The sequence below is a fragment of the Enoplosus armatus genome, chromosome 7 (assembly GCF_043641665.1).
Source record: "Enoplosus armatus isolate fEnoArm2 chromosome 7, fEnoArm2.hap1, whole genome shotgun sequence".
Classification (NCBI taxonomy): domain Eukaryota; kingdom Metazoa; phylum Chordata; class Actinopteri; order Centrarchiformes; family Enoplosidae; genus Enoplosus; species Enoplosus armatus.
The window spans coordinates 14,043,620-14,058,693 of record NC_092186.1 but is presented as its reverse complement, the minus strand read 5'-3'; the positions used below and the strand labels follow the sequence as shown (position 1 = coordinate 14,058,693).

The 15,074-nt window shown below is 42.3% G+C and overlaps 1 protein-coding gene across 1 annotated transcript in view; it reads left to right on the top strand.

Annotated features, from left to right (window-relative positions):
* LOC139287346 (voltage-dependent R-type calcium channel subunit alpha-1E) overlaps positions 1–14,830 on the top strand; it is a 76,686-nt gene extending 61,856 nt beyond the window's left edge. Inside the window, exons 24-48 of the mRNA XM_070908328.1 lie at positions 191–320; positions 863–922; positions 1,400–1,506; positions 1,735–1,746; positions 1,947–2,043; positions 3,371–3,531; positions 3,967–4,104; positions 4,727–4,928; positions 5,645–5,809; positions 6,578–6,688; positions 6,777–6,857; positions 7,061–7,246; positions 7,455–7,546; positions 8,252–8,423; positions 8,674–8,801; positions 10,135–10,231; positions 11,477–11,582; positions 11,686–11,793; positions 11,967–12,067; positions 12,343–12,449; positions 12,600–12,765; positions 13,036–13,164; positions 13,406–13,553; positions 13,896–14,077; positions 14,276–14,830. Coding sequence (XP_070764429.1) covers positions 191–320; positions 863–922; positions 1,400–1,506; positions 1,735–1,746; positions 1,947–2,043; positions 3,371–3,531; positions 3,967–4,104; positions 4,727–4,928; positions 5,645–5,809; positions 6,578–6,688; positions 6,777–6,857; positions 7,061–7,246; positions 7,455–7,546; positions 8,252–8,423; positions 8,674–8,801; positions 10,135–10,231; positions 11,477–11,582; positions 11,686–11,793; positions 11,967–12,067; positions 12,343–12,449; positions 12,600–12,765; positions 13,036–13,164; positions 13,406–13,553; positions 13,896–14,077; positions 14,276–14,830 — 3,541 coding nt within the window. The remainder of the gene's footprint in view (positions 1–190; positions 321–862; positions 923–1,399; positions 1,507–1,734; positions 1,747–1,946; positions 2,044–3,370; positions 3,532–3,966; positions 4,105–4,726; positions 4,929–5,644; positions 5,810–6,577; positions 6,689–6,776; positions 6,858–7,060; positions 7,247–7,454; positions 7,547–8,251; positions 8,424–8,673; positions 8,802–10,134; positions 10,232–11,476; positions 11,583–11,685; positions 11,794–11,966; positions 12,068–12,342; positions 12,450–12,599; positions 12,766–13,035; positions 13,165–13,405; positions 13,554–13,895; positions 14,078–14,275) is intronic.
* Positions 14,831–15,074: the final 244 nt, after the last annotated feature.

The window sequence follows — 15,074 nt, the reverse complement described above, 5'->3', positions numbered from 1 at the left end:
AATGAGATATTTTTCATATCAGATATCAGTTTCACAGTTTAATCTTTTTAGTTAAGATTTGTTGCACATCATCCATGTTGTTTAACCCTGCTGCCTTTTAAATTTCAGCCAGCTTAAGCCTGCACAGTCTCACTCTTAGTAGATGTGGTACCTGACCTCTGCATCACATCTTCACTTTGCTCTCCCTCAGGGTGCGTCGAGCGTGTCACTATGTGGTGAACCTCAGGTACTTTGAAATGTCCATCCTGCTGGTCATAGCTGCTAGTAGTATAGCACTGGCTGCGGAGGACCCTGTAGCCACCTCCTCTGACTGGAATAAGGTTTGTGTGTTCACCTTCATCTGTCTGACAGGGACAGCTGTAACATTAATGACTTAACAGAAGCCAGAATATTTCTGCTGTTTCTACCATCTCCTGAATCACTCTGTTAACTCCTGTGATACGCTTTCAGTCACTCTTTATTTGTGCCTTGGGTCTAATAGCTCCCTTCATCTAAGCAGCAAAAGTACCATAAAGAAACAAGAAAAAAATGTCTAAAAAAACATTTCCTTAAATTGTTTCGCAAAAGGCCCCTAATGTGACTTGATGGGGGGCAGTTAAACTGCTGATGAGTGAGGAAATTGAAGTCAGAGTCACACTGAGTTGTTTATGGGATATTAGGCAGATTATCTTGAGTAGTATTTCCACCATTTGAGTGGACTGTTTCATACTAAACCACAAGATGAGAGTCTGTGAAGTAAAATAGTCCTCAATGTCATGAAATCAATGCCACAAGTTGGAGAATTCTTCTGTGGTTTATCCATGATGTATCTGATTTTCTGATCTCTCTCTTTGACTGTCCTTCTGACCCACACTCGTTGCAGGTCCTGCGATATTTTGATTATGTGTTCACTGGAGTCTTCACATTTGAAATGATTATAAAGGTGAGTTGTTGTAACGGATTGAAAACAAACTGTGTTGTTTGATAGTTTTCACACACAATAAATGTAAAGAAAGTAATTTACAACGGTCGAGACCAGTTCAAATAACAAGTTTCCTTGTTTTATTATTTTGAATAATTTGAGTCCCAAAGATGTCAAATTAAGACGAAGATTTAAGGAATGTCTGAAAAGAATAAATCTAACGTTGTGCAGCAGGAATATGTTTTTTTCTACTTTCCTCTGCTGTTACTCTTGCGACTGCTCAGATTTATTTTGCGACTCCTTGTTGAGGTCTCGATCTTCAGGTTGGGCTCTAAACCTTGGTGTAACAAACAGCTTTCAGCTGGTTCAGGAGCTTGATTCTCTTTAAAATTCTAACACTTCAAATACCTAAAAAGAGATGAATCTAAAGTTGACTCCGTGCCTGAAAACTATCCTGGAGAAGAACATTATTTCATTGCACACTTGTCTTGTCCTCAGATGATTGACCAGGGTCTGATCCTCCACGATGGCTCCTACTTCAGAGACCTTTGGAACATCCTGGACTTCATCGTCGTGGTCGGAGCATTGGTGGCCTTCGCCCTCTCGTCAGTCACATGATTTATTTTAAATTAATCACATGCACTAATCATATGTCTAAACATCAAAGTGTCTTTAAATCAGCTGTAAATGAGCTTTTTCTGCTGTAAATGTTGTTTCATTTCATGCAGTCATCTCTTCCATTTTGTTTATAACATTATGACTGTTGATATACATGTCCCTCTTTCCTGTTTGTCTCCGTCTGTGGATGATGCCCCTGTGGGATTGACCACCAGCAATGTGATGGGGTAAAAAACTAAAAAGTCTTTCTCTTTTAGAACAAATACCATCTTTAAATGTGCAAAAGTGTAACAGTCAGATTAAACATACTGTGATGATTGATGGATAAGGCGGGGAAAACAGTTCTGCAAATCGAAAATGTGTGTTTGTCTAAAAATGTACAGTGCTGCAATCGTGTGATGCTCACACTGTCTGTCTCTCTGCACAGAAATAACAAAGGACGGGACATTAAGACTATCAAATCTCTGAGAGTGTTGCGTGTCCTCAGACCACTGAAGACCATCAAGAGACTTCCTAAACTCAAGGTTAGAGATGCTCTGTCTTTGATATCTCAGTTGTGTTTCCATACTGTTATTATTTAAATATTTCTGTCAATATCTGTTATTATGAGCCAGTTGATAAAAAGACATGAACTAGATGAATTAATGAAAATGTTAAAAATGACACCAGTTGTCAAATGTGCTGTATGTGTACTTTAGGTTAAGAATTGTAAAGACACATTGGTTAAGATTTTGACCAAAGCAAACATCCATCACGGCGACATTTGGACAAAGCGACTGATGTCCATAGATGCATAGTGCATGGTAGGGAAGATCTCAAGCCTGGAGCTGCATACTTGGCCTCCAATTAAAGCGCACACATTGTCTTCCCACCCTTTCCTTTCTTCTCTAATGATGTATTTTGTAAATCCTGCAGTTTTATTGTGTGTGTGCTCCTGAATTAGCAGCCTTACAAGTTTATACCTTTACATATTAGTCATGTCCACACTCACACACACTGATAGAAACATACCCTATAGCTTAAAGAAAGAAATCAGAGAAAGAACAAGTAGACAGATGAGGTGATAAACAGTGAGCATCAGGGCATGAAGACATGTTGTCAGGGCTAGGATCCCCAAACTTCACAAGTAGTCTGGAGAGGAGAGGAGGACACACCAAAGTATAAAAGCTCATGCATACACAGACAAATCCACTCCTCAGTGGAAAAAGAAATAGCAGAGGAGAGGAGGCAGAACGAGGAAAGGGAAGGTGATTAGCAGACAGGAGAATAAAGGAAAACAGGCAGTAAAAGAGGAGAGGGGAGGGTTAAAAGTGAAAGCAGGGAATTAGCCAGCCTGAGAAGCAGCTGGAGGACCGTCTGATTGTGCCAACAGGTAGTCATCTTGGGAATGCGACTAATACCGTGCACATCTCATTCTGTTCGCTGGGAGAGGGAGTGAAAAACATTCGCTTCACCTAAAGGGACATTAATGGTCTTACAAGTTTTTACATATAAACTACAGTTCATGCCAGTAAAAGTCAAACCTGCTGGTTTTGGAACCTTTCGTCTTGTTTGCTTCTTGAAGTGAAACTTCAACATTTGAGACATCAAAAGCTGAAAATCAATCCATCCATGAGCTATGTCAGAAAAACGCAACAAGCAAATACTGGCATTGTAATTAGGGTAGTGTGATATGGTGTTTTCTCACCGTGTGATGATACAATACATTTGAGTGAATAAATCAGCGAATATACTGAAAATGAAATGTCACACTTGCTTTACTTCCTGCTTGCTTGTGTCCTAACACCTGCACAGACCCCATTCCCGGATCTCATTGCATGTTTTTCATCTCGTGTGTCTCTCTCTTTGCAGGCGGTGTTTGACTGTGTGGTGACGTCTCTGAAAAACGTCTTCAACATCCTGATTGTCTATAAGCTTTTTATGTTCATCTTTGCCGTCATCGCTGTGCAGCTCTTCAAGGGGAAGTTTTTCTACTGTACCGACAGTTCGAAGGACACAGAGAAGGACTGCCAGTAATACTCACTTTATTTCCGTTCTTTATTCCTGCCTTCAGATTTATATTCATCTTTCAGTCTTTCTTTCCTTCTTTCTTTTCCTGCCATCTCTCGTTTCTTCCATCCTTCATTCAGTCATTTATTCCTTTTTTGGTTTGTTATTTGTTTCAAGCACAATGGAAGAGTTCATTCGCAAAAAATGAATAAACTGACTGCAGTTTGATTGATATTCTCTGGAGTGCACAAAAGAATTGGAAAGGAAAATCAATTAAGATGGAGATATCATTTTTTTCAATTGTTTTTTTGGTGCCATGTCCTCCTCAATCTAGTCACTACCCAGCTTCTAAAAGTCTATGTGCTTCCTATCATTTCTTAATGTTATTTCATGTGAATCTTTTTGTATCTTTGTTACAACAAGTTTTTGTTGTACCTGGTCTCCTCCGTCTCCTCCAGGGGTTACTACATCGACTACGGGAAGGACAAGAAAGAGATGAAGAGAAGAGACTGGAAGAGGCACGAGTTTCACTACGACAACGTCATCTGGGCTCTGCTCACTCTCTTCACTGTCTCCACCGGAGAGGGATGGCCTCAGTGAGTGTCTCACTGGAATCAGCGGATGAGTGCTGATTCTCATGCTGGATGAGGAAATTCATATCATTTTCCATTCTTAGAGGGGCTCATTAGCTTTTATGAGCATTATAACCTTTTAACATCTGGCTTGTTCTTTGGTAATGGTCAAATCTGACCTTTGATGAAGGAAATATAATAGATGTGATTAACTTTACAAAGATTTTGCCATTCATTATCTCACAATAAGGTTACACCAATATTTCACCGGCAGAGCTTGTGGGTTTGTTCTGTTCCAGCCCTCGTTAATTGACTGCTGCTGTGGAAATAAATTAAAACAATATCCTCTTCCAAATGGCAAATTGGCATTTGATCCCCACCCCAGTGAACAAGTACTACAATATAGCTAATAGCTGCTGAAGCACAGTGTGTTTGAATACTTTTCTTCTTCAGCAAAGTATGCAAGAGTCTTGCTTTTGTGAATAATTTGAAGCAGTTTGATATATTTTCAGTGGGTGTGTATTATTTTTTTAATTAAATGCTGCGTCTTTCTTGCCAAACAATGGAAGTTTTTCTTTGTAGCTGCTCACACGTTTTAATAGCATTTGTGTTAGCCTTCGTTAGCATTGTGTCTCTGCTCTTCCAGGGTTCTGCAGCACTCAGTAGATGTGACAGAGGAGGACAGAGGTCCGAGCCACGGCAACAGGATGGAGATGTCTATCTTCTACGTCATCTACTTTGTCGTCTTTCCTTTCTTCTTCGTCAACATCTTCGTGGCGCTCATCATCATCACCTTCCAGGAGCAGGGGGATAAGATGATGGAGGAGTGCAGCCTGGAAAAGAATGAGGTGAGGGGGATGATAAAGTAACGACTGAGAAACACTTTCTCCATCTGTCTTTTTTTCTTATGTGTAGCTCTCAGATGAAGTGAAACATCAGTGTTCCTTGTTCAGGTGACAATGAGACATGCATACATCAGTGAAGGTGCAATCCTGCGATCTGATCAGCTCGGTGGAATTGAATAGGCTCGTTAGGACGATGTTGGCTGGTTCTTGTTAGCACGGCTCTTCTCCTAACACTCAATGATGTTCGAGACTGATCACACACAAATGAAGCCTCTCATACAACACTCCCTCACAAGTGACACAGCATTGTGTAATTGCTTTGCTTTTAATGACCCATAAGCTCCTCTCTAGTCTTTTTCCATCGGTTGAATGAACTTTTGTCGTTTTAAGAATGTGTTGGTTTTTTTTACTCTTAAATTCTCATTTCTTCCCCGTCTTTCTTCCTTTCTCTGTCACTTTACTTTCTGCAAAGTATAGATTTACAGTCTAGTCTGTGAAGCCTGCATAGATAAAATGTTCTCTGACTGTCTGTAAATCAATAAATATTCTTGTCGGAAAGATCTTGTAGGAAACTCCTTTAGAGCTTAAATCCAACATAAAAGAAGCAAAAAGAAAGAACCCTGTCATTAAAACAAGGTGGATAGTAAGACTGCATTCTGTTTTTTTTATGCTGTTTCATTCGTCTTCTTTTCCTCTTTCTCCTGTTCTCTGTATTTCAGAGGGCATGCATAGACTTTGCCATCAGTGCCAAGCCTCTGACCCGCTACATGCCCCAGAACCGGCACACGTTCCAGTACCGTCTGTGGCATTTTGTGGTGTCACCCTCTTTTGAGTACACCGTCTTGGCCATGATTGCTCTCAACACCATAGTGCTGATGATGAAGGTGAGGAAAATGAAGAGAGAAAGGAGAAAACCAGTACAGCAGTACATTTTAGTAGGAAGAGGATGGTGTGATCATCTACATCTGTCATCTCACTCCTAAAAATGACGTATCGTTTCCCACATGACCTTGTTTGCTGATAGGAAAAACACACCTTGTGTTGCTTCTCAGCAACATATTCTGTCATGAACTTGCGACTGTTAACACTTTGGTTTTAAAATAAACCGAGACGTGTCACCCCTCACGAGAAACATGGATGTGTAGAAACTGATGTGTCCATTTTAGGTCACATCACAGAACCACCTCAACACACTGTGATGTTTTCATTTAGATCTGCTGATGTTTTAGTTTTTTTCCACCCCTCTCTCACCACGATTTATTTCCTGAACTGGCCTTCTCTTGTGCCGTGCTGGTTGTTCAGACAGACAGACAGACGCGGGGTGACTCAGCCTGTATTAAATATTGATCTATAATGTCCAGGGGCTGCTATTTAGCATGACCTCATTAACTGTGGCTGCCACCCCCAGAGGAATGACTCCTTTTATAGTGCGACAGATGAGAGGTGCAGAGACTGAGGGACTATTTATGGGTCTGGAGGAATCTTCCATCAACCTGTAGATCTGCAGGGTGCAGGGCTGAAGCTCACACCGATATCACACTGTTATCATGAGGTTACACTGCAGTGAACTGGTTAGGGAATATGCCACTTTTTTATCCTACTCATACTGCAAATTTCCTGTAGTTTAACCCCTGCCGCCTTTCTATTTTCAGTATTACTCTGCCCCGCCAGCATACGAGGCTGTACTGAAGCACCTGAACACAGCTTTTACTGTTCTCTTTTCTGTCGAGTGTGTCCTCAAGATCATGGCCTTCGGCTTTCTGGTGAGAGAAAAAGAGCAACACACAGCCTGAATGTGAATTCAAGATCCTCTATGAGAAATGACTCAAAGCATCTTTCCTCTTTCTACAGAACTACTTTCGAGACACATGGAACATTTTTGACTTCATCACTGTGTTGGGCAGCATCACAGAGATTGTGGTAGACTTGCAGGTAATAAGAAAAACATGATTACGTATCAACAGACACTGAACAAAAGAGTGTGCCTTTCTCCCCTCTTCTCCTCTGGACGGTTTCTCAGTTTCCCTCAATGTTGTGTATTTTTGTGAATGTATTCCTGTGTATGACAAGCTGACATCACTCAACACCATCACTAAACAACAGTTTCCCTCCCCTCTCCTGTGTCCTTATGCCAGTTCGTTGATACGTTCAACATGAGTTTCTTGAAGCTGTTCCGAGCAGCTCGTCTGATCAAACTGCTGAGACAAGGCTACACCATCCGGATTCTTCTGTGGACCTTCGTCCAGTCTTTCAAGGCTTTGCCCTACGTCTGCCTGCTCATCGCCATGCTCTTCTTCATCTACGCCATCATTGGCATGCAGGTTAGGAAGACAGACACTCGATCCGTCTCTCTGGAGACGGTGTTTAACATGTTACATTTACCATTTTTATCCATCGTCCCACAGCGACGCTATTTTTTGAGGATATTTTTGAGGATATTTGTTTCATGGTGAAATACGATCCTTGACAGGGACAGTGTTTATGTCACACCCTACCTGTTTTGCATGTATGTATATCTGTGTGAATCAGGTGTTTGGGAACATTAAGCTGAATGACAAGACGCACATTACCCAGCACAACAACTTCAAGACCTTCTCTGGTGCTCTGATGCTGCTATTCAGGTAGGAAACCTTAAAACCTTTAGTTCTGTTCTTCGGGTAGCTTTGGACTATATGTTGTTTGTTGTGGACACAGTGCTTGGAGCTATTCAATACTGCTTCAGTACTCCGGATTAGTTACCATCTTTGTGTCTCAGTTAAATTGAGATCCAGCAGTCATCCTAACTACTACTTTCCTTAATGTAGTCTGAATAATGTTGCTTGGTTAAAGTAGTAAGGTTTTGCTTTCTAAGTACTCAAGGGGCTACTCAGTGTCAACGGGTGATAGATGCTGCAGCGTACCACTTACCTCCTTAGCAAATAGCTTTGCAGACACTTTGACACTTTTACAAAGCAGAGTGTAATGAAATGTCTATCTAGACCAAAGTGTTGTGTGTAAGAATCATATTGCTTTGGCTCTGGCTTTCTAGAGCTTTCAATAATTAGACTTGCAATAAAATTAAACTGTATAAAACATTGACTAACATTTAAAGGCATTAAAAGCACTATTGCATACAGAATGTGCTGCAAATGTGTGCATCAGACTACACAACCGTAGGTCTCACATTTGGTGCATCTAAAAGCTGTCTCTGATGGCAGACATAACTGTGAATAAACTGTGAGCTGGACTGCTCGAGCAATAACCACACTCCTCCTCCTCCTCCTGGTGTTGTGTAATATGTGTGTGTGTGTGTGTGTGTGTGTGTGTGTGTGTGTATGTGTGTCCAGGAGTGCCACAGGGGAGTCATGGCAGGAGATCATGTTGTCGTGTCTGGGGGGACAGAAGTGTGAGAAGGACCCCTCTCTTTCCCCAGCTCCGACATCTGACCAGGAGGGGGGCTGTGGCTCCGACTTTGCCTATTTCTACTTTGTCTCGTTCATCTTCTTCAGCTCTTTCCTGGTAAGACAAGGAAACTGGAGTGTGAATGATCCCTCTAAATTACAACAAATATACCACTTTTAATGTTTTAACCTGGTGTAAGAAACTCAAGCGGGTAAACTTGACATTTCATATTTTACACATTTGCTGTTTCATGTTATCTTAGGAGGAGTAGCTGTTCTTTCCATTTTGAGCGCTTTGTTGACATGCCCCCCCCCCCCCCCCCCGGCTTCACGGCTTCTCCTTCCTCTTCCGCTTGTCTTCTGTCCAGATGCTGAACCTGTTTGTGGCTGTGATCATGGATAACTTTGAGTATCTTACGAGAGACTCGTCCATCTTGGGTCCACACCACCTGGATGAATTTGTCCGGATCTGGGGGGAGTATGACCGTGCCGCCTGGTCAGTGTCTCTCTGTCTTTATGCTGCACCTACATTTCATCACAAGTGCTCCTGTGCACATGCAAATGCTACTAAATGATGATAAATGATGTGTTATACAGTCATGCTGTAAAATATAAACAGACCAAATCAACTCCATAATACACATGAGGTGTGTTAATCCACATCTACTTCAATGACACTGTGTCTAATATTGGATGTAAAAAACTATTTTGGGGTGTGAACTAGCTGCAACAGAGATAAATGACAACAGCTACAGATAACCGTGCCTAGACAATTTCACTACAGTAAAAATATTGTATTATAATATTATTAAATATTGTAATAAGTATTTTTATACATGTGTTCATTACAGATTCATAAAATGTTTGATTTAATGCTGTTAAGATGTCCTAAAACTGCTCTTTTGAGGACATGAGGACAGATTAGATCCATTTAGGCCTCGTTCAGCCCTCTTGTGGACTACAAAGCTGTAATGACACACAACTAAAGACGTGTATGTTCTTTCCAGTGGTAGGATCCACTATAAGGAGATGTACAAAGTTGTACGCACTATCTCTCCTCCCCTGGGCTTTGGAAAGAACTGCCCGCACAGGGTGGCATGCAAGGTTTGGTTCCCCCATGTTAACAACCCCCCCCCGCCTCTTTCGTGTAGGACTTCCTCCTATCCCTCCTTTCCCTCCCTTCACCGGCTGTCACCGCCCTGCTTGACCTTTAGGGATTTCTTTCTCAGGTCAAAGAATGACGACACTCCAGTCTCATGGTATTAAGGCACAGGACATCCCTCATTCAGGATTATAACACATCATTTTAATTTTATCAAGGCACTTTTTAAAAGTGCTTAAATTGTGGAGCAATTTAGGGGAAGCCTGTCTCTTTCTACCTTTTGGATCTGGTTTAAAGATGTTTTTAGTATTCTCTCGCACACAACGTAAGTATATGATATTTGTACCAGATCCAGTGAGCCTGTCATTTCTTTGCTCATCTTGTCCCAGGTTTTTCCCTTTCCCGGATTTCTATGCCCTGATGGCAGCATAGAAAGAATACAACCTGTTTTATTTCTCCTTCTTTACTCTCTCCTCCTGCGTGATGCCTTGGAATAATCCTTTCTTTTGTATCTCCTCCATTCTTGTTCCTCTCTTTTTTCCCCTTCACCCCCTCCTGTGCTCTTTTACTCCTCCATCCCTCGGGAATGACACTCCCCAACTCCTCCACCGTTATTCAATTTCCCACCTCCACCTCCAACATCATCAACCCTTCCTTCTCCCTCTTCCTCTCCCCCTTTTCCCCACCCTTTCTCATACCCATCGCCATGGCTACCTGGCGCTCCCAGTGGTCGTATCCATTACACTGACATGTATGAGATGTTGACCAACATGTCACCACCTCTAGGCCTGGGCAAGAAATGCCCCTCCAAGGTGGCATATAAGGTAGACACACTAGAGATGAGCGGGCACTTTAAGCAACGAGGCAAAGCACTGTAAAAGCTCATTTTTGTGTGTCACACATTTGAAAAGCAAGGCATTTTTTTTCTGTTGATTATATGATGCAGTTTTGCTTGTTGAAACTGATTAATTAGTGCGACAGTAATGATTTGCCTGTTTTGCTTTGCATCTTGGCAGAAAGAATAAGACGTCATTATCTGTTTGCTGTTATCTGATGAAAGAGTCTTGCTGGAGTTTATTTTTCTAAGCCAGTTAGAGAACGTTAATTGGAAAGTTGTCAAACATGTACATGCTAAATCTTGTCATTCGTAGAAGTCTGCTGTCAAATGTTCTCATGTCTTTCATACTTACTTCTCTGTTTCCTACATATACCTGTCTGCATGTGCCTCCGGCCACAGCCGTGTTACATCTGTGTGTAATATGTAATGTGCTGGATGTGTATGTGTTGATTGTGTGTGTGCAAGCATGCGCCATCCAGATGAACGCTATACTCTTACAGCAGAGTGTGTGTGAGTTTTATCTTCTTTTATAAAACTAGATAAAAAGCACACACTGTTTAGACCTCCTTTTACAGAAGGACAGGAGAGGGCAACAATAAAAATGGTGTCTGTATTTATTTTGTAGCCTCAGGTTGTTTTGTTGAGATTGCAAAGTTGTCATTTCCAAAAAAACATTCTTTCTTATCACTTCTTGATCTTGATCATATAATTACTGTATCTTGTGTCTCAAAACAGGATTTGGTAAATAATTACATGGTTGTCCCCTCCATCCTTCTGTATCTAGTTTATTTCATTCACAAAGCAAACTATGCTATATAAAATTATGAGTAAAGTGGAAACTTGCCCTGTTTTTTTTGCTCTGATGCCCAGAAAGACCATGGTTGCTCATTTTTTATTTTTAAACCTAGTTGACCTGAAATCACAATTAAATTATCTAATTATCTCCGTAACAGACTTACGGGTGAGTAGGCAAACGTGTTTTGTATAGTAGAGTAACTAAACTATTCATCGTCAAGTCTGTAGGTTAAATGAATTGTCATCTTGGGATAGCAGAAACAAGTAAAAGTACCACAAAACTGTTATTTGTTTATTTGAGATAATGAGAATATTAAGATAATAAGACTTAAAAACAGTATGATCCACCACAGCTGCTCTGGGCCTCCAATTTAGCATTGTTATATGTATAATTGTTTGTTGTGACTGACTGTGACACTCACTCTGCTCCCTTCAGAGATTAGTCCTGATGAACATGCCTGTGGACGAGGACATGTCCGTTCACTTCACCTCCACCCTCATGGCCCTCATCCGCACCGCCCTGGAGGTCAAGATAGCCAGAGGTTAGACCGAATATCAAAACCTTACACACACATGTTCAATGAACTAAAATCCCAGTTAATGTGTGCGTGTGTTTGTGTCTACCTGTGTGTCTTTTATTTCCAGGAGGGGAGGATAGAAATCAGATGGACCTGGACCTGCAGAAGGAGATTAGCGTCATCTGGCCTCATCTCTCTCAGAAATCATTGGACCTGCTGGTTCCCATTCACAAAGGTGACAACAGCATTACGCCTGCAACTTCACAGTAGACTAATTCATGTATCAAAGACAAGAAATACATACATTTTTGCTATCATGGTAGTTGTAGTAAATGGTATTTCATTTCATAATGTACTCTTGAAGGGTCGTGTCTATGGTGCGATGGTTTCTGCTTTCTCCTTTTTCAGCCAGTGACATGACCATTGGGAAGATATATGCCGCCATGATGATCATGGACTACTACAAGCAGAGCAAGGCCAAGAAGCTCCGACAGCAACTGGAGGAACAGGTACTTTTCAACTTTTGTTTTGGTGTTTTATGACAAATTCTGTATTATTTTGTTTATCTGTTTTTACGTTTTCTTAAGTATTTATTGTATTGACAAACTGAAGAGACAACACTTTCATCCAAAATTTGTTGTGAACTCTTTAACTAACTGGCCATCTACAATAAGTCCTCATTTCATGATTATTTTAGTGACATTTTTCAGGGAATGTCCATGTTGTAATTATAGGATGGTATTTGTAGTTTTAATTTCCCATCTGTGTGTTTTCCTCCCCATAGAAACATGCTCCTATGTTCCAGCGTATGGATGCCTCCTCTCTGCCTCAAGAAATCCTATGCAATGCCAAATCCCTTTCATTCCTCAGGCATAGTGCCGGATCTGCTCTGTAAATATTCAACTTTGATTATTAATATTGGTTTGTGGTTATTTATGCTGCTAGGAATAGAAAAATCTTTGTTTCTGTCAATGGATTCTGGTTTCTGAATTCATGACTGATGTGTAATGCAGTTGTGTGTGTCTGCGTGTGCTCCTTCAGCACCAGGGGAGGTTTTGTGGCTCTCAGCCCTGTCTCTCCACAAGAGATGTTCCTGCAGCCGCTGTCTCGCTCCAGGGAGGAGAAGGAGGAGGAGGATGACGACTACCGTTCACCCTACCACCCCTACCACCACCCACATCACCACCACCATCATTTACACACACTGGTAACCACCTACATGTAGTGTTGAGAAAACTCAAATATCTATATATTTAATCAACTAGTGAATCTGGTCAACTAGAAGTTCATTAATGGCAATAACCACCTCTTTTTCTACTGTATTGTTATTTGCTAGTTTCGCTACTGCCATCTAACCATCAGAGCATCAATATACAGACTCAGTGTCAGTAAAATGTCCTCTGTTCAGTTCTCGAGACTTGGAAGGAGAAATAAATGACAAACAACCAGCCCTCTTTGTTCTGTGGTATTTGTGTAGGTGCCGGACGTAGTGGAGTATAACCAAGTGATGCAGCAGGCCAGGCAGGACCCAACTGTTATTAAATCACCTCAGCGGACAGCATCTATCAGAGCGTCCTCCATGCCCAGACTGGCTGTTGATCCACAGGTAATAAAAATTAATATCCTTTATTCAAACCTATATTCAGTTTTTACCAAATCATATATTAGAAAGTGCTTTAAAAATCCATTATAGTCATCGTTTGTAGAGTTTCTTCAGCACATAATGTGATCTACGTATATATGCCTGTATCTATGTATGTGTTTGGTTATGAGAGAGAAAGAGTGTGCGTTTGCTGATTAGTTGTCATTTAAGTGACTCTTCCTCTGGTTGCTCTATGTGTGTGTAGCCTGGGATGTCAGCAGACAGTAAGCTGATGAAGCGCTCCTTCTCCACCATCGGAGACCAGTGTGTGAATGGCCTCTGGCAGGAACAACACTCTCTGGAGAAAATCAGTCCTGACGGCACATACAGGCCTCGTCAGAGGAGCTACAGAGGTCACTTCAAACATGTCTCATTACTGAAACACTTCCTATATTCTGATACATACCCAGTGCAATGTTTTATCCTGAAAATTTCCATTTGATTTTTGGAGATGAGTTTGCTGAATGAAACAGAAATGGGTCAGCGATGTGTTTAAGGTGGGCATTGAGATGGACCAATAGTAGACCTGTGTACTAGTATGTTGAATTCAATCTTTGACAAATTAGTGGAGTAGTATTTGAATGCCAGTCTGAACTGATGTTGCCAGAATAAGATTTATACGGTGGGAAAAAAAACTGATTGGGCCTTTAAACTGGATAAAAGTGAAGTGGTTTTATTTCCTTTGCACCTCTTAGGTCCTAGAATCAACCTCAGAGAAACAAGCAGTCATGAGAGAGGGAGATCTAAGGAACGGCGCCACCTACTGTCTCCTGACGTGTCCCGCTGCAACTCTGAGGAGCGCAGCCAGGATCCATCATGTGAGAGGAGACGGTCCCGTTCACCCAGCGAAGGACGCACACACACCTCACAGAGACAGGTAGGACTACAACAGGGTCATTTACACACTAAAGCACCAGTTTTAAAATGGATTAAGGAATTGTACCAGTGATTGGAAGTGAATCCAGGGTACCACCTGGAAGAAAGCCAGCAGTACTCTGTCTCTCCTGCAGAACTAAACTGTAGTAGAAGGAGTCTAACAGTCCCTTCCTCACTATTGTGCTTGTGTTATCTGCAGGTGAACACATCAAGCAGTCCTGCCCATTCAGCCTCAGAATCCGGTACTCCTCGTAATCGGCGGCAGCTACCACAGACACCCTCTCGCCCTCGGCCGTACATCTCCTACTCCCCTCTGGTCTGCCGAGCCCACACCTCTCCCACACCAGCAAGCTCCTCTGAGGGACAGACCCAGCCTCAGGATGGTCCTGGTGGCTCCACAGAGACCTCCTGGAGGGCTGACAAGGAGGGTGGCCCCCTGACTGCAGGTCAGGGGTCATCCGGAGGTCAGATTTCGGGACCTAGCAACCCATCTCCTCACCGCTACATCTCAGAGCCCTACCTCCCATTCCATGAGGACGTCAGCGGTGGAGAGGCAGGCGAAAGGCAGGACACCCTTACTTTTGAGACTGCCATTGCAACCAGCCTGGGACGGGCCAACGCCATAAGCTCCGCCCCTCAGCTCAGACACTCCTGGCAGGTTCCCAACGGGCATTTCCGGAAGCACTTGGGCCAGGCGAGTCCGGCCGGAGCCAGCGAGCTGCTAAGTGACACAGACGAGGATGACCGCTGCTAAAAAGCCGGAGATAAAGAGGATGCCCAGAGCGACTGGGCACCTCAGAGAAGCTCCACGTGGCGCCACAAGGCTTTAGCTCCTCTGTGGCTCTGAGAACTCGTATTCTCAGTACCAGTAGCATAACAGGCAGGACTGAACTCACTGCTCTTTATCTGGATACTTGGGTGTCTGTCTGCAACGTGTTCTTGTGTGTGTGTGTTTCTTGTAGCTGGAGGGAGGCTACGAGTGTGGACATGGGTGTGTG